Source organism: Hypanus sabinus, chromosome 18 (assembly GCF_030144855.1).
Source record: "Hypanus sabinus isolate sHypSab1 chromosome 18, sHypSab1.hap1, whole genome shotgun sequence".
Lineage (NCBI taxonomy): Eukaryota > Metazoa > Chordata > Chondrichthyes > Myliobatiformes > Dasyatidae > Hypanus > Hypanus sabinus.
Genome location: NC_082723.1, coordinates 18,794,107 through 18,817,728, shown reverse-complemented (window position 1 = coordinate 18,817,728; position 23,622 = coordinate 18,794,107). Strand labels below are relative to the sequence as shown.

Here is a 23,622-nt window from a genome sequence, read left to right as displayed (position 1 = left end):
TCAGTTTGCTGGAATTTTTCTGAAAGTACAGTTATTTTGCAATGTAATTTCAATGGTTTATTTATTTCCCTTCTTGACAAAGGAATTATAATTTGAACTGATATTGACCAAATGAATTGTTCCAGCTTCACATTGCAGGGCAGTGGACTGATATTGCTGAAGTGGCTTTTCACACAACCGATAGAAAATCCAGCACTTGGAAGCCTGCAGTAGCAAACAGCTGAGCTTGTATCTTTGTGGAAGGTGTAATGGAGAAGGTTTTGTCCTGCAAGCCAAGAGAAACTGAAGCCAACTTCCCACTTTCTCACTTCTAAATAAATTCCAGTGCATATTGCTCAGATTGCAAATTTGAATAGTAATGATCGAAGCTGAGGCTGCTGACATTTTTAAACATTGTCATTAGAACCTGTTCTTTGCAAGATCAATTGATTTCCTATTATGGAAATTCACACAAAACAAAATATTTATTGCTCAGGAATGAATAGTTAGTCCAGCAAAAGCTTGTGGTCAAAGCAAAGTTGATTATATTAAGAATACCATTGATCTTTTTCAATGTCAGAGGCCTGATTTGTAGTATAGATTTGCTACCATTAGCAAAGTTCGTTCAGTCAAGTAAAATTAGAAGTTGATTAAATAATGAAATGGACACCCTAAAACTGACAATGAAATTTCCTAAATGATTTCATATCTGTCTTTATTACATAAGTGTTTGATCAAGGTTTAAATGATTTCCTATAGCCCTTTCAGGGAAGCTTCAAATATTTACCCCACTTAAAGAAGGTATTGAAATAGCTAGGTTTAAACATTGTAGTATTTAAAAGGGTAATTTATCCCATAAGCTAAAAAGCAACTTGGCATTGGCTGGAAAGAAATTGGGAGGGGATCTTCAACATACAAGTGTGCAAGAATGGTTCTCAAAGGCTGTGTTCTACCGGTCATTATTTTACATGTGACCTTTCTGAATATGTTACTCGTGTCAAGGGAAAATATGTGCTTTGGACACTTACCACTCTAGTTACATGGATAAGCTTTAAATTAAATCTCTTGGGGAGGAACTTAGAAAACAAATTAATTAAAATGCCAGAAATGACATATACTCCTGTGGAATATTTGGAGCAAGTCAAATAAATATATTGATAAATGTTTACAATTTCAGAATTTGCAGGAACCCTCTAGAGGAGTCTTACAAATGTGATTTTAATGGATCTTAGCCTGCTACCTGTCAGCTTCAAATGTCAGAGTATAAGTTAGTGGTGTTTTTTCATCTCTTAAATCCATTAATGCCCACTAGACTGTTCAAATGCTGTTTGTGCATGGCACTGACTTAAAATGACCATGAACCGTTAAATGAACCATCTTAGCAAACCCTTGCTCCCCTTTGTTCATCTAGTTTACTTATATGGTTCCAATGTTTTACTTTGACTGAAATTTGATAATATGTGTTGAATTTCCTAACCTTAAGGCTTAACTTTGCTGTTTACTAAATTGAATCTAGATCAACTTATCTTAATTTGATAATTTTGCTTTAAGTAGTATTTTTTCATTAGTTTAAAAGTTTTCTACTATTCCCGCATCTCCTCTTCCAAGTTGCCAAAAAAAACCTCATATCTGCAGTTATGAATCAAATTCATAAGTGAAGTCGGAAGTGTAGTGGTTAGCACAATACTTTGCAGTACAGGCAGCCCGGGTTCAATTCCCACTGCTGCCTGTAAGGCATTTGTACGTTCTCTCCATGACAGTGTAGGTTTCCGGTTTCATCCCAATGTCCAAAGATGTACTGGTTTGTAGGTTAATTGGTCATTGTAAATTGTACAGTGATTCAGGCCAGTATTAAATCGGCAGAAAGCAGGGTCGGAAGGGGCTACTCTGTGCTGTATTGCAATAAATAATTTAATTATGGATTATCCAGATTCTGTATCTTTCTCCCGAAGCTTTGGTGATTATTTGAAAATTACAGTTAAAAAAAAATATATATAGAGAGAGAGAGAGAGAGATTTTTTTAAATGTAATTTTATTTGACTGTGAGCTGCTGCAAGCTCAGGGTTTTACTTTAGATATTCCTTGCTGCACAATAGTGTTAATCATCTACGAGTAAGAGTGTCAAATCTTGGTTGTACTTGTAAATGACCAATATACCACAATGCTAAGCAGGTATGTGGCCTTCATGATCTGCCGAGTGTTTTATCAATTTCCTGACAGGTATGGAAAAAGCTTAGGGTAAATTGTATAGCAGTTGTATTCACAGCAAGTATGCTTACAATGTTGTGATTAAATTATTTATTTAGACTTGCATCATGGTAACAAGCCCTTCTGACCCACCAAGCCCACACTGCCCAAAAACACCCAAGTGTCCAATGAATCTACTAACCTGAATGTCCTTGGGATGCAGGTGAATATCAGAGCATCTGGATGAAACCCATGTGGTCATGGAAAGAATGTACAAAACTCCTTACAGACAGCAGCAGAAATCATTTCACTCAAAGGCTATAACTTCACTTTGCACAATATCAGTAGGTCAATATCTACACATCAGTAGACCATGTTGCTTAAAAATAACTTGTCATAATCTCTGTGGTGTGGCAGGTGTGACATGATAAGTACAGCTAACACACCTGCTGTCTTTCAGTTCCAATGAGATTCATTCAGACTTGACCTACAGTGCTGTCTGTGTGTAGTTTGCTTGTTCTCCTATGGCCACGTGGGTTTTCTGTGCGTGTGCTGGTTTCCTTTCACATGCAAAGTGCATGCAGATTGTTATGTTATTTAGCTGCTATAAAGCCATAGAATCATACAGTACAGAAACTGGCCACTTACCCCATCGTGCCCTTGTTTACCTGTTGTACCTGTACCCTAATTTCATTACCTAAGTTAGGTCAGCAGCTGACAATGCTCTATTAAGAACATCTTCCTTTACCATGTCTTCAGGCAGCCCATTTCAGGTTTCAATCATCCTCTTTGTGAAAAAATTCCCCCCTCAGAAATTCTCTGTACATTGTACCTCTTACTTCAACCTCTCCTCAACTGAAAGCCCCACCATGAAAAAATTTTTGCTATGTACCCTCTCTATCCTCCTCATAATTTAATATGCTTCTATCAAGTTACCCCTCAGCGCTCTGTTCTAAGGGGAAATAAACTTAGCCTATCCAGTCTCCTTATAACAATAACACTCTAATCCAATTAATATTGTGGTGAAACTTCTCAGTTACCTCTCCAGTCCAAGTATATCCTTGTATGTACAGCAGGTGTGTGTGGATAGTGGTAGAATCTAGAGAAGGAGCTCATGGGAATCTGGGAACTATAAAATGGAATGCACAGTGGTCAGTCTGGACCTGGTAAGCCAAAGAGGTCTGTTTCCGAGATGTTTCACTGACTTTTCCTGCAGCTTTTCCATTTAAGAACCAGAATGACTTTATAAACTTTTACTGAACTTGTTAGGTTGCCCATTTTTTGTGCATTTCAACTAGTAAACAGTGCATTAAGTGTTAAGCAGTGTCTTTTTGCTTGAACAAAATGGTTGAAAATTACCAAAATGTAACAGCTGTTTGGAGGAATGTTGGATGTACAGTACAAAGAACTGTCCAAAAATAGTCGATTATATTTTGAATTATGTGGCCATCTGTTGGAGGATTAAAAGTAAAAGATGAATAATAATAACTTTAAATTTTGTTTAACTATACAACCAGATACTGTTCAAAATTAATTACTTATGAATTCTGTGCAGTACTTATCTAACTTTTAGGCCTAATTCTGGTGACATACTTATCATAATTTTTCTTGGCTAGTTTGAGCTGCACTTTCAAGTTGTGCCAGGGAATTTATGGCTAATCTTATGGAAAACTAGACTAACAGATGTGTTTGTTCTTATTGAAGTGCAAACAGAAGGAGCTGTAACTTAAAAATAGACTGGACAGTGAACACCAAATATTATGATGTGAAATATTTATACTGGATTACTATTTTATACGGGATTACTATTTTACAAATTATTTTAAGCTAGCCAACTGTGAGAATGGAAGAAGGTGAGAGTTGATCAAATGTTAACCATTTATCACAATACATTATCTGTGTTGATACAGCCATTGAGCACATGTACAAGGAGCACTATCACAATAAAGCAGCATCCGTCATCAAAGACCTACACCATCTCTCTTCTTGCTGCTGCCAGAAGGAAGGAGTATAGGAGTCTTGGGTCTCATATCACCAGGATCAGGGACTTTTATTACCCTTCAACCATCAGGCACCTGAACCAGAGTGTAGTTTGGATGGTAGCTTCCAAATCTGGAAATGATAAGCACAGAAGGATTTGAATAGATTTAGAATAAGACAGGCAGGTGTCAGATGAAATTCAATGCTAAGTGTTTAAAAAAAAAGTTTTATATTGGTTCCTTTGGTGAGAACATCCAGAGTTCTACCATAAGAATGTTATGAAAGAAAAAATTGAACCAAGCTACATAAGAAGATATTTTAGCCAATGAGCCAAAAATTGGCTGAGATGTATTTTTGAGAGGCAACTTAAAGGCAAATAAAAAAGAGTCGTAATGACAGAAGATTTTTGGGGGAAAAATTCCAGATCTTTAACACCTGAACATACATGATGAAGAATTGGAGCACTTAAATTTGGTGATGAAAAACAAAGATTTCAGAGAGAGCTATAAGGATGAGAGGCAATTGCAGACCTAGGGAAGTGAAGACTTGTGGAAGGATGAGAATTTTAACTTTTGTGTATTTTCAATTACCTCATATAGACTGGCCTAGTGTGCTTTGGTATAGTGAAGCCTTGATATAACCAAAGCATTAGTTTGAGCAGCAGATAAGCTGTAGTAGAGTTGTGCCATGTTTTGACTTGCACATAAAGGTAATAGTAATTTTATAAATTTGTGGACCAAAGTTAATTTGTCAGCAGATGTGGAAATTTGCATTATATTTTTGAATGTGATTGAGAGGCTGTATGAAAATTAGTATTAAGCTAAGTATATAGAATCTTGATGAGTATCAGAGATGATAGCGTGGGTTGGGGAAAGAAAAGCCATATTGATTATTCTCTGGGTAGACTGGATGGATAAGACTTCAGCTAAGGCTAGAACATAGAGGGACACAAGAAAATGACAATAGGCTAATGAAGAAGAACAATTACTGCTGAATAGCTACAATTGATGAGACAGAAATTGAACCAAATGAATGATCCCACTAAATTCACAATGGTAGAAGTTTATAAATTATGGTTATTAATAGGATAACAAAGGCTAGAAGAGTGATTGGGAGAAGGAGCAATGAAAACAATTGAATGTGTCCTCACTGGGGAAGAAATGAAATGAAGAGACGATTGCTATTGGGATTTCAAAAGCATTAGATAACATAGCCCATTACTGCTTATCACCTTGAAAAGGTGCAAATTAAAACTAAATTGTGAGGCCATTTTTTTATTAGCTTATGATGAATCTTCAGAACAGGCTCCCAAAGAGGAAGGTGGAAGCAAGTTACTGATTTTTTTCCAGGTCATGCTTTGAAATACAACATGTGAATAATTTGACATGCTGTGTAAAATGCTTGAAAGGATTAGGAAACTTCACAATTATGATTTTTAGAGCTTTCCATACTAAGGGTTTCCTCATCCTGTATCTGAATCTGTGTAGATTAATTAAAAAGATTTTATTTCTATATTAGCAATAACTTAATTATTACTGTACTGTGTCACAATGAAAGGAGATAATCTAGATGAATCCTTTGAATACAGTACTATTTTGAAAACCGGGAAGTTATGCTAAAGGCTTAGTTTGTTGTGTTTGCCCTTTTGTGCACTTCAGATGTGCTGAATATGATGAAAAAAAAACTTTTGAGGCTCTTTTGCCTTCCCTTAGGCCTCCATTTCTACTGAATTCTTTGATATGAATCTATGCATAAGAATGTTGTGATGTTTTAATAATGTGACAAGGTACTATGTAACTGCAGGGAATTCTCTTAATTCTTTACATGTGGGTAAAAATAAAATTGGGCATAAATTTTATTCATTTGTAATTTCTTTTTGAAGATGGTTGCTTCAAAAGGAATGTTCCATCTGTAGTCTGAAGGTGGCATTCTGTATTCTCACTGTTGTATTGGTTGTTGCCTTCATCTGGTTTCCAGAATGCTGAGGTCATTGTTGCAGGTGGCAAGTTCAAATAAAATGGTCCTAGCAAATGATTCGCAGAAGCCACTGTTGATGCTGTATTTCTCCATGTTTGCCTGAGGATGTCCTTCAGGGCTTTTTCTGTTTTCGAATGTGTACTTTGACCTCTATCGGAAAGGAAGGTTTACTTTAGGGTCTTGGAGTTAGACCTTGTATGATGTGATCAGCCCACTGAATTTCATGTCAGTTGATCATTGTTGCTTTCTTAAGCAAGGGAAAATGCATGGATTTGATTTGGTTGGAAGGAAATGCAAGTTTACCAAAGATAATGTTAATGATGTTCTCTGGTGCTGGAGATATGTCCTTCAGAATGTCTTAAGTGCAGGAAAGTTGAAACACCAGCAATGGAACTAAGTCCTAAGTCCCAGAAGAACCTGTTGATTTATTTGAAGTTGCCATCAGGTTATGGTAATATTAGAATTTAATTCCTGTAAATCTTAAATTTAAAAGAAATATTCTGGATGAATGATTCTTCAAAGCAAAATAATCTTAAAAAGAAATTCAAATCACTTTTCCTGGAAACTGCTTGCTATAAAATTGTTGGAGACTAATTACTAGTAGGAGGAAAGTATACGTGCTGTGAAACTGACTTAAGTCAGATAAATTAACTCAAAACTTGTATTGATTTTTGTGAAATTTGATATTCTGAGTTAGCTTTTATTAATTTTGGGTTGAATGACTTATTTTGTGAGGATTTTCAAAGCAGATCGCCACAAAGAGGCACAAGAGAGCCCAGTTGCTGTTCTATAATAGATTTATTCTATTGCCAAGTTTGAAATGCACTGTAACATCTTTCCCAAATTGCTGTTGGAATTAATTTTAATCTGTACATGCTCATCTGTGAGTGGCAGCATCTGAGTTAATGACAAGGCAATTGTATTATTTTGGTTCGTTGGAATTTTTAATCAGCTAACAGGAGCATTAACCTACCTGCAGTAACACTTAATTTCAGAAAAAGTTTCTTCTTTGCGCTCCAGAGCAATGGGGTCTGCCTGGCCCAACACTACATGACGTTTTATATGCTAAAGATCCAAAAAAAAAGGACAGTTCAAACAGATCTATTGTTGTGTATATTATTATCCTGTATTATTAGTTAAGCAAGCTGCTAAGTGTGTTTTTAAATGTTGCTGCTGTAATGAAAGAATTTCCAATTTGGGATTAATAAAGTATTATTATTTTTTTTTACAAAGCTTCCTTTGAATTACATGTCTGGATCTTCCCACCATCACATACACGATAAGCCTTAATCACTGTTGTATCTATGCACGGGATGTTGATTGGATTCATGCACATGTAGACAATTACTTAAATGCCTGTTTCCTGGTCTGAATTTTACTGTTCTGAGCTGCATTTTGAACTTAATCTACAATGCATATTCAGCTCTGAACATTGACAATATTTTGCTATATATCCTAAACCCGAAATACATCCTAACATCTACATCTGAGCAACTTTTAAGTAAAAATGCTATTTTGTGACATGGGCAAATTCACATTTTGTAATTTCAGAGTAAATCTCAAAAGAACACCAGTGTGACCCAGTAAATGTAGCATGATGCCTCCTCTTGTCTTCCTGAGTTTCAGATTCCAATTTGCTTTTATCAACCTCGTCACATTTCTCTATAGCTTTCAGATTATCCAACAACTGCTTTAAAATACAAATTAAAGAAATTATTAATAGTACTTCATTCCCTGTAATATAGACCTAAATCCTGTTTATATTGAGGGAGAGGTATATAAGATCATAAAGGCACATAGTCTTTATCCCAGTCGTGGGGGGAGGGGTGCTAGAAATAAAAGGACAAAGGTTCAAGATCAGAGGCAAGAGATTTAAATGAGACATTAGTATGAGCATGGAGCTCACTCCAACACTGTTGCAATGATTTTTTAAGACATTATGACATATTAGGAATGTAGCTATGTAATACATAACATTAGCAATACATAACATAACATAACACTCCATAATGTACTGGTTAGGCACAGGAGTACATTCAGCCAGAGGCTCATTCCACCGAGATGCAACACTGAGCGTCATAGGAAGTCATTCCTGCCTGTGGCCATCAAACTTTACAACTCCTCCATCGGAGTGTCAGACACCCTGAGCCAATAGGCTGGTCCTGGACTAATTTCCACTTGGCATTATTTACTTATTATTTAATTATTTATGGTTTTATATTGCTATATTTCTATCCTTGGTTGGTGCGACTGTAACAAAACCCAATTTCCTTCGGGATCAATAAAGTATGTCTATCTGTCTGTAGCGGAGAAAATGCTTTTAAATGCCTCATAGTAATTCACAAAGGTAGAATTAAAAATGAGTACCAAGTTAAAAATGATGCTTTCGGAAAGGCAGAAGGAAAGTGTGGCTGTAGAAAGCCAAAATCAGAGAACAAAGGGGGCTTGTATGGATAATCTGAAGAGTAGGAATGAGGTTGGGGGTATCATCAGGAGAAATTGTCAAGTGAAGTCTGCGGTAGAGATGATTAGAGGAAGGAATTGAGGAAGGCAGTGTGCTATAAGTAGTGCAGTGGCCTCACAGTTACACCAATTTTGATTCTGGTCTCTGAAAACCAGATAAGAGTTAAGAAACTCTGATAAGTGGATAGGAAGAAAATGTTTTCAATAGTGGGAGAGTTTTTGGACCAGAAGGCATGACCTCAGACTATTTCAATGTCCCTTTAGAACAGAGTTGAGGAATTTCTTTTTGCAATCGGGTGGTTAATCTGTGGAATTCATTGCCCCAGGCAACTGTTAAGGCCAAGATATTTTGTGTGGATAGGTTCGTGATTAGTAAAGACTTCTAAGATTCTGGAGAGAAGTCAGGAGAATGGGCTGAGAGGAAAAATAAATAATTTGTGATCGAAGAAGCAGACTTGATGACCAAATGGTGCAATTCTGCTCCTTTATCTTATGGTCTCTTGTGCTGTCTATGTGGAGCTTATATATTCTCCCAAAGACTGCATGAGATCCAGTTTCCTTTGACATCTTAAAATTTTGCAGGTTGTTAGGTTAATTAGCTCCTTGTATAGGTAGGGAGATAATAGTTATGGAGAAAGATCGACGAGAGATTGGAAGGACTAAATATTCTTCTGCGTCATTAGTAAATAACGAAATATTAAGGAGATAGAAATAGTCTGTGCTTCAGTTGGATTAGGTGGAATGGATATAACAACTGCAAATAATTTACTGCAACCTGAGCTGATCTCTGAAGGAAATTGAATAGGGACAATATTAAAGATCAAGTGGGTTGTTTGGAGGAGTCAAAATGATCTTGGTCCTGCATGGAGAAAATTGTGGCATTCCAGAGACGATGCATGTGGCTTGATATCAATGAAGTGGAGTGGTAGTAGAAAGTTAGAGAAAACTTCATCGATCTACATGCTGTGGATAATGTTGCTGAGAAATGGAACTAACCCGAGAATGAATGCCCAGGTAATTCTGAGATCAGCTACTCTTGCAATGCCCTTTTTATTTAATTCCTTTTTCACTTTTCAGAGCAGGGGTCTACTGAGATCAGGCTTGGGCAGAGCATATGCAACCTGTTGAATATTTTTGTAGTCTATAAAGCACCAGTTATTCATGTCTTCCTAAAAGCGCCTGAGATTTGAATTGTGTACATTTAGTATCTTTAGGCATTGGAAACATAATACCATAGCTTCTCTGCAGAATCCTCCAAGTTAACTAGAATAAGCAAACCAGAGTTAGTGTCCTGTCTGAGGCCAAGACACCTAGCACTGGGGCTCAGTTACATACATTTAACTCTTGTTTGGCAGACCCTGTTGTTCACATGCCCAATACTCAAAACAGATACTTTATTCCAAGTAAATGAAAATCTGAAAACTGCAAATGCTTGAAATTTGAAACAATGTAGAAAATGCTGCAAAACCTTCATTGGGTCAGGCAGTGCCTGTTGATCGTCCAATGATGGCTCTCTGATCTGAAATGTTAATTCTGCTTCCCTTTCAACAGATGCTTCTTAATTTGCAAAGTGACTTAAGCATTTTCAGTTTTTGTTTCTGAGCTCTGACATAGAAAGAGCTTATCTTGCAGACAGATTAAAAGATGTGTTCAAACCCTCCTTATGAAATGAAGTACCCTTACTGACTCTTGGGAATCCATAGCCCATGACTGTTCAAAGTCGAGAGCAACCACTCAGGATGACAGTGAACAATTAGCAATTTCAACTGAGATGGATTATCAATGAATAAAACCAACAGGGCCGAACTGTATTACTGTACAGGGTCACTAAGTTGATAGTCTTAAGTCCATCACATTGTGATACTATTGAATTGAGGACAGTTTAGTGGTTGAATATTTTTATTATTTATTCATGACTTGTAAAATAAGGTCAGAATGTTGACCATGACTAATTATCTTTGAGAAGGTGATAATGATCTGCCTTGCTGAACCACTGCGGCCCATGGTGAAGGAATTCTTTTGGGGGGAAAATGGTAAGCTGCTGGAAGAACATGGAACGGCATGGTACAGACCATTTGGCCCATGACGTGCTAACCTTTTAACTGTCTACAGATGCTGCCTGTCCTGAGATCTGCCAGCATCCTGTTTGTTTCTTCAGATGCCAGAATCAGAAATCGATCATGTCGCCATAGCGAAGATGTAGATTTATTTTTCAGAGAAGTTTGTTTTTTTGGGAGATTGAATAGAATGAACATTGCTTCTTTTTGGGATTTGGGAGATTGAGACATGATCACACAGAAATAGGACTGATTTGAGAAGAGATTTCCTCACTTGAAAGTTGTAGAACTTTTAATGTTCTTAAGCCCAAGAAGATATGAATACCTAGCCACTGAGTATACAAAAGTCAGCCTCTGAGAGATTCTTGAACCACAAAGAATACAGTGATTAGGGCAGAGAAGTACAGATGTTCGGCCATTGAATCGGAGCATGGTTGAAAAGTATTTATTATATTACTTGTTTTGTTCTTTTATTTGGGAGATATGATTATCTTTCTAATCTGTATTGCAATTTGTGATTGATTCATGATTAACAAATTGTGTCCTGTTCCACCACTTCCAATTGCTTTATTTTCTTTGCACTGAACAAGATTCCGGATTCAAATTTATTTATCATATGTACATCAAAACCTGCTTGTATTGGAGCTCCAACTTCAGAACCCACTGACACTTCACTTGACCCTTGAGGAGTCACCAGCCTTCACACACACACACACTGGTTTTTTGGCCTAGCATCCTTCAGACATCCCAGCTTGGGACCTGCAGATGTCCCATGTCCACATTGCTGTCCATCAAATGCTGAGCAGAGCCTTAAGGTCTTGGAAATTTCTTTAGCCAGAGGATGGTGAATTTGTGGAGTTTGTTACCGCATGCAGTTGTGGAGGCCTGGTCGTTGGGGTGTATTTAAGGCAAAGATCGATAGGTTCTTGATTGGACATGGCATCAAAGGTTACAGGGAGATGGCCAGGGAATGGGATTGAGGAGGGGAAAAAAAGAACCAGCTTTCATCCAGCTTGTTTGTACGTGTTGAATCAGCCATGACTGAATGGCGGAGCAGACTCGATTAGCTAAATGGACTAATTCTGCTCCCATGTCTTATTGGTCTTATGACCTCTCCTCTAATTCCCCACATTTTCACTTCTGCATAAGAGGACTGCACATTTTGTCACCAGCTGTTGTACTCTCGGCTAATTACTGTATATAATAGTTATAGAAAAGCAGCAGGCTCTCTATCATAGCAACTCACTGGTTTCACCCCCTCCCACAATTACTTCTTTTTAGCCTTGCAAACTTTTCCTCATCATCTGTTTCCTTTTGAAAGTCACAATGTGATTTGCTTCTGTCACATCATGCGCAAAGTTCCAGATTCTCAACATCCACTGTACTTTTCTTTAATAAATGCCACTTGTCCGGAACTTGCCCATTTACTTAACCCTTGAAAATTTTCTGCATGCTCTGGTTGGCCCACACTGCCACCAAGCTTTTTTTTTAATGTCCGAGAAGTTGGAATATAATATACTTGAATTTTTCATCCAAATTATTATAATATAGAATGCAAACAAATGGGGCACCAGTCTTCCTGCATCCATCACAGCTTCCTAACTCAAATATAAGCTGTTTATTGCTACTCAGTTTTCTGTCCATAAAACATACCTGAAACCACAGTCAGACACACTCAGTGGCCACTTTATTTACATCTGTACAGCTGCTTATTAGTGCAAATATCTAATCAGCCATTCGTGGTTTGAGTATCTCAAACTGCTGATCTCTTGGGATTTTCAAACACAACATTCTCGGAATTTACAGAGAATGGTGTGATAAACAAAAAAAAATCAGATTAGCAGCAGTTTTGTGGTTGAAAGTGCCTTGTTAATGAAAGGTCAGAAGAGAATGGTTGAAGCTGAGGAAGGCAACAGTAACTTAAATAACCATGTGTTACAATAGTGGTGTACAGAAGAAGAACATCTCTGAATGCACAAGTCATACCTTGAAGAGCATGAACTCCAGCAGCAGACCACACCAGGTTCTACTGTGCCCAATTATTAGGTCCATTCCTATACTTAATAAAGTATATAACTCACAAGATCAAGTGTCCTTTTCTCTGTTTTGCTGTTTAATCTCAAAAATTCTATTGATTTCTGCCCCTTTCATCACTCCACAGAATATCGTATCCTGGTTTTTTTCTGAAATCAACTGCTACTACTTCAGTAATAATAGATTCCAGTATTTTCCCTACTTCTGATGTCAGGCTAATTGGTCTTTACTTATGGAGAGAATGCATGACCTGATGAGTTCCTTCAGCATTTTATGTTTGTTGCTCTGGATTTCAAGCATCTGCAGAGTCTCCTGTGTTTGTGGTCTTTCATTCTGTTTTCTTTCTTGTCATCCTTTCTTAAATGGTGATGATTACACTTATTATCTTCTCATCTGTTAGAATATTTCTAAAATCTATAGTACCAGGTATCATATGATATTGGGATGCTAAGAGAAGAACATGGGATTAATTTCAACTTTTATTCAGTTTTAAAAGGTATTTGTTGGTCTGCATTTTATTTAGTGTTATCATTTTCAGAAAGCCCTTTGTCATCATGTTACAGTTGTTGAATATTAAATATTTGCATTAAGAAGATACAGCAAAATGTTCTGTGTTTTATTTTATACTGACATTGCTTATTTTCCTCTTTTATTTTTTTAGCTCCAATATCATGCTGGTCTGGCTTCTGGTCTGTTAAACCAGCAGTCCCTGAAAAGATCAGCTATGCAGATGGGTGTATCTGCAAAACGTAGGCCAAAGGTTCAACCTACCACCCTCGCTCTGCCACCTCAGTAAGTACTTGTGTTGCAAGTTACCTTCAAGGGATGCTTATGTTTCCATGAAATGTCGAATTATTCAGCATTGAGTTATAACCTCATTATTTAGCCATTGTTATTGTTCTGTTGGCATAAGCCTTGCTTGTGCCATTTTTGATTGAATTGTTTGGGTTTCTACAGAATATCAGGTGGAATAGATCAAATTAAAACAGAAAACTTTGATATATGTTCGTGAGATATATGGTAAGCTTCCAGGACATTTCCATGATTCATTTTTGTCCCAGGAATTTATTATACTCTCCTAGAAGAGGGAGAAAAGTACTTGCACAGATACTTCCATGCATACCACCAAGTTTATCAAGGTGCAGTGAACAACAGACTTTTAAGAATCAAGAATTCAATTTACCATAAGTTGTGAAGTTCATAATCTAGGATTTTTCTTGGAAGAAAAGGCATAATTTGCTGAGAAATACTGCCTTAAAATGTATTTTAAATTTATTTTGTGCATTAGGTAGTAAACTAAAGGAATGCTTCAAAACTGAGTTACATTGGTTCAGTTTTAAAGCATGTCTCTTTGGCAAGACAGCATTCATTTCAGTACTGGTAGGGTTTCCTCTGAATCCCAGAAGCCTGAATCATTTTGCATTGCTTCTGATTAGTGGATAACCTAAATGAACAAAACTAGTATGAAATTGATTCTTGAAGTTTTCTAAAGCTGTCAGGTCACAATTAAAAGTATTTCTCATGGAGCTCTACCTACTAAGTGTAGATTGTAGCTCTTGGAATAACCTTTAAAATCATTTTTGAAGATTTCCAAAATATCTTGATTATGACACAGAAAGATGTAAAACTTTCTATAAACTGTTCAGGGCAATTAATACTATAATTATCCTTTTTTAATCCTCGATAAATATTGATAAGAAATTTGATTATATTTTATTGAATGTCAGTAGTCAGTTGCTTAGAATTTCTTTTGTCTTTTGTCTTGCCTGTTCACAAAACAGCTTATTATTTATGTTTATTCATTTCCATAGATGCTCCCTGATCTTTTTATGCCCCTCCACCTTTTTATTCTGCTGTCTTGTCCCTTCCTTTTCAATCGTCAAGAAGGGTCTTGGCCTGGAATGGTGACTGTTTATTCATTTCCACAGATGCTGCTTGACCTGCTGAGTTCTTCCAGCATTTTGTGTGTGTTGCATTATTATCTAGAATGTATTAACCATTCTGAGGAAGAGCCATGGTATAATGTAGTCTTAAGATGCATCCCAACTAAATGGATTCAGTTTTGATAAGAATAAGTGATTGACAATTGAAATTCAAGTGCATTCAAGAAAAGTTTAGTGAAGTCCCAAAAGACTATAGAATCACCAACATGTTTCTCTGTTTAAGAAGGGCAATAGAGACAAACCAGGAACATAATAGGCTGGTGAGCCTTCCATTAGTGGTAGGGATAGGGCATTATTAGAGATAGTCAACATGGTTTAGTGCAGGGGAAGTAGTACCTTACAAACTTCATTGTGTTTTTTTGAGAATTTGACGAAAATCGATTGATTGATGAGGGCAAGGCAGTGGATATAATTACTTGGACTTTACTACAGCTTTTGATAAGATCTCTAGGGTGCTGCCTGGATAGGAGAATATTAGGTATAACAATAGGTGGACAATCTTTGCTTTTCCTGGATCACCTGAGGCGGAGGGAGTGACCTGATAGTGATTGAAGTATGTAAAGTTATGAAAGGCATACACTGAATCTTTTCCCAGGTCAAATGCCAGAGGGGCCATAGTTTTAAGGTGAGTGGGGGGAAATTTAAAGGAAATTTATCAGGCAAGATTTTTTACACAGGAAGGAGTTGGTACCTGGAACCTGCTGGTAGAGGAGTGACAAAAGTGTACAAAAGTGGTCAATAACTCTACTGGGTGTTTTTATAGACCACCCAATAGTACCAGGGACATTGAGGAACAGATAAGGAGGCAGATTTTGGAAAGAAGTAATAACAACAGGGTTGTTGTGATGGGAGATTTTAATTTCCCAAATATTGATGGGCATTTCCCTAGAGTGAGGGGTTTAGATGGGGTAGAGTTTGCTTGGTGTGTTCAGGAAGGTTTATTGACACAATATGTAGATAAGCCTACAAGAGGAGAGCTGTACTTGATCTGTATTGGGAAATGAATCTGGTCAGGTGTCAGGTCTCCCAGTGGGAGAGCATTTTGGAGATACTGATCACATTTCTATCTCCTTACCATAGCATTGGAGAGGGATAGGAACAGACAAGTTAGGGAAACGTTTAATTGGAGTAAGGGGAAACCTGAGGCTATCAGGCAGGAAATTGGAAGCATAAATTGGAAATAGATGTTCTCGGAAACGTACGGAAGAAATGTGGCAAATGTTCAGGGGTTATTTGCGTGATGTTCTGCATAGATACATTCCAGTGGGATGGAAAGGATGGTAAGGTACAGGAATGGTGGTGTACAAAGGCTGTTGTAAATCTAGTCAAGAAAAAGAGCTTATGAAAGGTTCAAAAAAACTATGGAATGATAGAGATGTAGAAGATTATAAGGCTAGCAGGAAGGAACTTAAGAATGAAATTTGGAGAGCTATAAGAGGCCATGAGAAGGCCTTGGTGGACAGGATTAAGGAAAACCCCCAAAGCATTCTAAAAGTATGTGAAGAGCAAGAGGATAAGATGTGAGAGAATAGGACCAATCAAGTGTGACAGTGGAAAAGTTTTATGGAACCAGAGAAGAGGTACTTAATGAATACTTTGCTTCAGTATTCACCACGGAAAAGGATATTGACGATTGTAGGGATGACTTGCAGTGGACTGAAAGGCTTGAGCATGTAAATATTAAGGAAGAGGATGTGCTGGAGCTTTTGAAAAGCATCAAGTTGGATAAGTCTCCAGGACCGGACAGGATGTACCCCAGGCTACTGTGGAAAGCGAGGGAGGAGATTGCTGAGCCTCTGGTAATGATCTTTGCATTATCAATGAGGGTGGGAGAAGTTCTGGAGGACTGGAAGGTTGAAGATGTTGTTCTCTTGTTCAAGAAAGCGAGTAGGGATAGCCCAGGAAATTATAGGCCACTAAATCTTCAGTGGTTGGTAAGTTGATTGAGAAGATCCTGAGAGGCAGGATTTATGAATGTTTGGAGAGGCATAATATGATTAGGAATAATCAGCATGGCTTTGTGAAAGTTAGATTGTGCCTTACAAGCCTGTTTGAATTTTTTGAGGATGTGACTAAACACATTGATGAAGGTAGAGCTATAGATATAGTGTATATGGATTTCAGCAAGGCAAAGTACCCCATGCAAGGCATATTGAGAAAATAAGGAGGCATGAGATCCAAGGGGACATTGTTTTGTGAATCCAGAATTGGCTTGCCCACAGAAGGCAAAGAGTCGTTGTAGATGGGTCATATTCTGCATGGAGGCCAGTGACCAGTGGTGTGTCTCCCAACATTGACTACTCCTGGAAGATCATTGACTTGTTAAGGATATACTTCAGTTTGCCTTAAGTATGTTGATCTTCCAGTCTTCTGTCTGCCATACTCCCAAGTGTAGGGGTAAAAACTGAGAGCTATGCACTGAAGTGTGGTGTAGCAGCATCAAATATTCTTCTGCCATTCGACACTAACTCTTAAAAGGTTTGCAAATGGAATGCTTGGGAATGAACAGTTAGTGATATATTGATGTATTGCAAATATTGAAAGTGAATATAAGAATGTGTTTGCTGCTGAGGATGAAGATAATGCTATGTCGTGATTGTTTAACTATATATTTGATGAATGAAGTATATTTTGGGAAAAATCTCTTAAGCCACTTGAAAGTATCATATTGCAAGTTAATTTTTTGAGCCTAGTTTGTTAAAGTGCCAGTGTTGCAGTAACCTTAACATTTACTAATTTCATAAAGAGTTGGCCAAACTCAGTCAGGAGTATAGCAGGCCCATTGAAGGACAAGCTGTGCAAAAGTATTAGTTATAGCCACAAACTTTCTAGTGGATCACAGGAATGAATCCAATCTATCTATATCCATCTCTTTTCCACCCATTAGTGTACACATTCTGCTGTGCAAGGAAATGTTTCAGCAGTAAGAACTGATATATTTCAATTTTCTGAATTAGACTGAGTGTAAGTGTGGTGCAAAATGTGCTTGAAGGCATTTAACTTCAAAATGATCATTGATTTGGCCAATTCATGTAATGAATTTCAGCAGTCGCGAGTGCCATCACCAATCATATCACTATACAACTGCACCCTGACTTAAAAGCATTTTGAATGACCCAAATTGCCACTGTCATTTATTTATCAAGTGTTAGCTTTGTCCATCCAGTAGGAATTAAGTCAGTGCTTTCATTGCAGTTCAGCCATAATTGTTAGATCACGTTATCGTTTAGACCACACAAAATTTTGAACAGGCTGTTTGAATTTGCTGAGTCAATAATCTGATTATCTGTTTTGTAATAACACTTTAATTCCTTAAAAACAATCTTGTTCTGGAGTTCTGAAGAATGCGGGGAGATCTCATTGAAACCTATCTAATGTTGAAAAGCCTAGACAAAGTGGACGTGGAGAGGATATTTCCTGTAGTGGGGGAGTCTAGGACCAGAGAGCGCAGACTCAAAATAGAGGGACATCTATTTAGAACAGAGATGAGGAGAAATTTCTTAAGCCAGAGGGTGGTGAGTCTGTGGAATTCATTGCCACAGACAGCTGTGGAGGCATTGGATATATTTAAAAAGAGGGTTATTGGGTTCTTAATTAGTAAAGGTGTCAAAGGTTACAGGGAGAAGGCAGGGGAATGGAGTTGAGAGTGATAATAAATCAGTCATGATGGAATGGTGGTGGAGCCTAATTCTGCTCCATACTGTCTTGTAGTTATTTTCAAACATTGGATTAGAGTCATTTTTGCATCATTGTAAGTTACGTTCTTAAAATTGACACGTATTTGTATTCATAGAATCCAAGAACTCAAAGGGTGAGTGAATTGTTTGACATTTCCATTTGACAGTTTTAATTATATTGCATCTTGTATCTCAACTTGATTAATGTCCACATAAAGACACATAATCTAAATGCTACATTTAAGAAATTGGCTAACTTGTGAAATCCAAAGATTTTAGTTGATTTTTTGATGATTCACAATGAAGTTAAACACAGTAGTTATTCATGTTTTATTTATCTATAAACTGTTCCATCAAAATAGCATATTTCTTCCAATGCAAGAACAATTCTGCATTTTCTCATATGAGATGAAGCGATGAGGTAAATCCATCATGATTATTTAATCAAGATATTGATTTTCTAGCAGTCAGATGAAAAGCTCAGCTGCTGACATTTGTTTTAGATCTTGCAGATTAACCCTGTAAATAGGATCATTTGGAATTTAATGTGCTGTAACCATGTGGCCTGAGCTTTAATGGGGCTGAACTGACTACTGTTTTGTTCCTGGATAAATTGCTGCTCATTAAATGTGCTTGGCCAGTAAAGAAACATGTTGTAGACATCACTTGGTTGGCACAGTACTGAGAATGCTGAGACCTTGCTTTGGGCTACAATTTAAGAACTATAAATGGTGGATATCCTCTGTAGGGCAATAGGTTCATAGAGCTTCTTAAACAGCCCCTTGGGGCCATAGATAACTTCCACGGAGGTTCTGAGCTGAATCATATACGGGTTGTGCAAACATGGAGCACAGTACTTTTAGATACGTTGTACGAATAATAAATTGGCAGATGCAGTGTCGATTTATCTCCTTACAGTAATTAAAATGATGGAAGGAAATGAATAAACGCAGTGAGTTGTAAATAGCAAAGGAAAAATATCAATTATAACAATTATCTTACAAAGTACCCTGGCAATAGTCATGCCTTGTTCTCTCCAGGAGTGAAATAATTAAAATTAACTACTTCGACTATTCTGAAAGCACCAAAAAGCTTGACATCCTAGGCTCTTCAGCAAAGGTGTTTTGTTAACTTGTAACCTGCAAAGCTCTCTCCACCATACTGATCTTTTTCAGAGCAATAAATTAGGCAAAATTGACTGAAAGATGTGTATTGTATAGGAGAACTCATGGACTATATGAAAGATTGAAGAAATGTTCAAGAATATGTATTTGTACTTCAACTGTAACATTGTCAAACTTCTTGAAGTGCTTTAGGGTTTTTTGTTGTTGTTGAGTGCCATAGAGTGGTTGTCGTCTCATGCCAAGATACAGAAGTAGATTGCCAGGACTCTTCTTCCACACAAAAACTGCTGCTTCCCAACTGGGTTTGAATTCAGGACCATTCACCTTGGAAGTCCATTGCTGATGCCACTACACCACCAGCCCAGGAGAATTTAGTCAGATAAAATTGTGTGCTATTGGAGCAAGTAGCTTGATGACCAGTAGAGGTGGATATTGAAGAGCATTTTGAAAGAGGAGGGAAGGAAACATTGGGATGAGAATTAAAGAATTCAGCAGATTTGAAGGTACAATTGCCAATAAAAGAGCAATAAAAGCTTGCTTGCTTATTTATTTATTTATTGAGATGCAGTGTGGAATTGGCCCTTCTGAATCTTTAAGCCATGCCATCCAGCAATCCCCCCAATTTAACCCTAGCCTAATCATGGGACAATTTACAATGACCAATTAACCTACCAACCAGTACATCTTTGGAGTATGGGAGGAAATGGGGGCACCTGGAGGAAACACGCTAGGCCACAAGGAGAATGGATGAGTTCCTTACAGGCAGTGGAGGGAAATTAACCCAGAATGTTGGTACTGTAAAGCACTCTGCTAACCACTATGCTGATATGCTGTCGTCGTATGTTACAGACCAGGGACAAGCTATATTTTGCTTGTTTGTTTGATTGATTATCCATAAAATTACTTAAAAATTTTATTGTATAGTTGCACAGTACCTCATCAGTCATGGTTAACATCACTTAACATTTTGATTAACGCGAATCTTTTAACCTTTGCATAGTGGTACGACAAAAGTGAAATTTAGAAATTAGATTATCATTACTATTTGTACAAAAAGGAAGAAAGACCTACAAATGAATAAACTCATTAGCAACCCAAAAAGTTCAAGCACAGTGTACAATCCTGAAATATTTTCTATTGTTATATGTCAGGCTTCCAATTCTGTCTTATACTTTATTTAACAGAATTATTTATTTTTAAGAAGTTGACTATACAAGTTTGTGTGAGTTTTATTTATTATACGTTTTTGCTCCCTTGAGGACCAGATTCTTGAAACCTTTTTAGCAATTGATGATGAAATATGCTAAAGCACCTACTGATTCTTTATATGAGGGGCTCCCTGATGCCGTCAATCTGTAGTGCATTTACCTCTCGCGTAGTTTCATTTTCCCTTCAGGGTAGTCAATTAACATTGCAGCTGTTAGAAATTATTTGATCTGGTCGAAATGCCAACATTTATCATAAAAGGATTACAAATCAAATGTGTTTTTATCCCAAAGATTCAAGGACAAAATCAGTTGAGAGAACAGTAATGCTGTGTCGCTGTGGTTTCATTTCACTCATAACCTTTCTCCTTTTAGTTTTCTTGTCACCTCTTTCTGCACCTCAGAGATTGATCTGTGATGTGTAGAAAGCTGTGCATTCAGTAGTTTACATTGTTATTTCCTTTCAGGGTCACAGTGCTTTAACTTTATAATAGAGACATGGCTTTTTTGTGAGGGTGTTTGCAATTCTGCATTCTGATAGTTTTAATTTATTTACACCTTTATTGTCATATTCTGTACATTTACATGGCTAAGAATTACAGCCTGTAAACATGTATCCTATAAATCAATAACGCTAGTTCACCGGCAATATTTTATTTTCTGGACGACTTGTACTGCTATTGTATAATTTTGCTTTTTTTCCCCTTTCTTCATTGACTATGTAGTTATCATCCATTGCCTTATTGATTTTGCAAGTTGCTCTTTAATGGAGATGTAAACTACACCATGATTTCCAGAATAAATTGAATTGATTTCTAAATTAGTTACTGATAGTGTTAGAAATTATTAATAAAGAAACAATGGACTAATACAGAAGCTATAAGTTTTCTTTCCCTGAGATAGGATTGATAGTGAGCTGTAGTAACTTGCAACATTAACTAAGAGTGTGTATTACTGTAGTTTATAAATCATGTTATAATTAGAAATGGCTTTCCTATCTGAAAATAAGAACACAAGAAGTAGATGCAGAATTGGCCATTTGCCCCTTTGTCCTGCTCCCTGATTGGTAACATTGGGTCTAATTTTATCTTGGTGCCTCTTTACTGCATTAACTCCATATTATTGAAGTATCTTTTAATATCCAAAAAGATATCAATCTCTGCTTTGATTATAGCTTCTAAGCCCCCACAGCTCCCTTGGGAAGAGAATTCCAAAACCTCATTACATTCTGGGTGAAGAACATTAATCTAATCTCAATCCTCATTGGCTGGCCCCTTATTTTGTGTCTGTGGAATGCCTAGAACCAAAGATCAGTCAGGAGAATCATCATGCTTGCCTCTTTCCTGTCAAATGGTAAGGATTCTGTATGTTTCAATCAGATTACCTTTTACATAGGCCTGGTGTGCTCAACCCCTCCTCAAATAACAGATATCCCCTCCCAGAAGTTAATCAGTTGAACCTTTGTTGTGTATATTAGACACTTCGGGCTGTATACATATCTCCTAATTCTGAAATTTTATTCTTTATTATCTACATATTTGGTGTCAGTATCTACTCATTGCACTCTGGTAATTTCAGTGTTTGTCATGAACGTGACAGTATTTTCCTTTCAGCATTCAAGCTCTTTCAGTGTCCACGTTGCTGAACAGTGACAGTTACATTGTTCAGCAATATTTGTCAACTCCATCATCCCACTTTATATAATCCAAAGCACTTTCACTCCAATCCAGTTGCATGATACCAATGCTATTTGGTAATATATATTTATCAAGTAACCATAAAGCCATATTAGAGTTGATTTTAACCCTTTGTCCCTCTGATCCCTTCCCCAAAACAGGAGATGAAAATATGATAAAGATGAAGAAAGTGATTTAAAAAAAAATCAGAATCAGATTTATACCAATAATTTATTATTACTGGTAAATGTCGTGAAATTTATTGTTTTCAGTCAGCAGTATAGTGCAACATATTTTTAAAAATATTATAAAGTATGGTGTTTCGTATGGCAGGTATTTTTCTCTTCACACTTCTAATTGGTTTTTGTCAAGTCACTCCTCCAGCTTATGGCCACATAATAAGAAATAAGTCATACTATGTCGTACAAAAATGGTAGTGTCCATGGGTTCATGGATCGTTCAGAAATATGCTGGTGGAGGGGAAAAAGCTATTCCTAAAAAGTCTACTAGCATTTTGTGTGTGTTGTTGTTTGAATTTCCAGCATCTGCAGATTTCCTCGTGTTTGCTCCTGAAAAGTTGAATGTGTTTCTTCAGGCTCCTGTACCTCCTCCTTGATAGTAACAATGAGAAAGTGTCCATCTTGTGGATTTTGGGGGTCAAAAGCTAGATTCAGTTTCAAACCACCATCAACATAACCATTTGAGAGTTAGTTGTGGTAGGCTGGTCAGCCAACATGATTTCCAATGATATTTGAGGTGGTTTGTGGTTGGATTATGAGAAATGGGGCAGATGGAGGGCATCCATGTATGCGGATGGTAAGTGGCTGATAGCATCAAGGTAGATCAAGATGGTCTTGGGCTCAAGAATGGGGGATAAAAATAGCAGGACAATAGCTAGGTGTGGAAATGAAGCAGAAATGGTTATTGGTTGAGCCTGTCCAGAAATTGGGGTCAGGTATGAAGATGAAACAAGGTGAGATTGTGACCAACTCTGCAACTTGGTCTGATGCATGACCAGGGTTGGAAGTTGGAAATCGATCATACCCAGGAAAATGGGCAGATGAGTCCAGAACAGATGGGTGAATCTGCTGAAACGGTTAAGTCTGTTGGTGAATATAAGGTGGTTATAGAACAGGGGGAAAAATTGAAAGTGAAGTGGTTTAGGGACAGGAGCACTGTAAGTCAAGGTAAAGTTATAATATGGCACAGAAATGAGTTCTGTTGATTCACGTTGTCCATATTAACCATGATGCTGCTCTATGCTGTACCATTTGCCCATATTATGCCCTTACTCCTCTCTGCCTTTATAGACACCATTTA

The 23,622-nt window shown here is 37.2% G+C and overlaps 1 protein-coding gene across 1 annotated transcript in view; it reads left to right on the top strand.

Moving 5' to 3' along the window:
• The window catches only part of med27 (mediator complex subunit 27), a 295,482-nt gene that overhangs the window by 114,588 nt on the left and 157,272 nt on the right, over positions 1–23,622 (top strand). Inside the window, exon 3 of the mRNA XM_059993780.1 lies at positions 13,339–13,469. Within this exon, the coding sequence (XP_059849763.1) occupies positions 13,339–13,469 (131 nt within the window). The remainder of the gene's footprint in view (positions 1–13,338; positions 13,470–23,622) is intronic.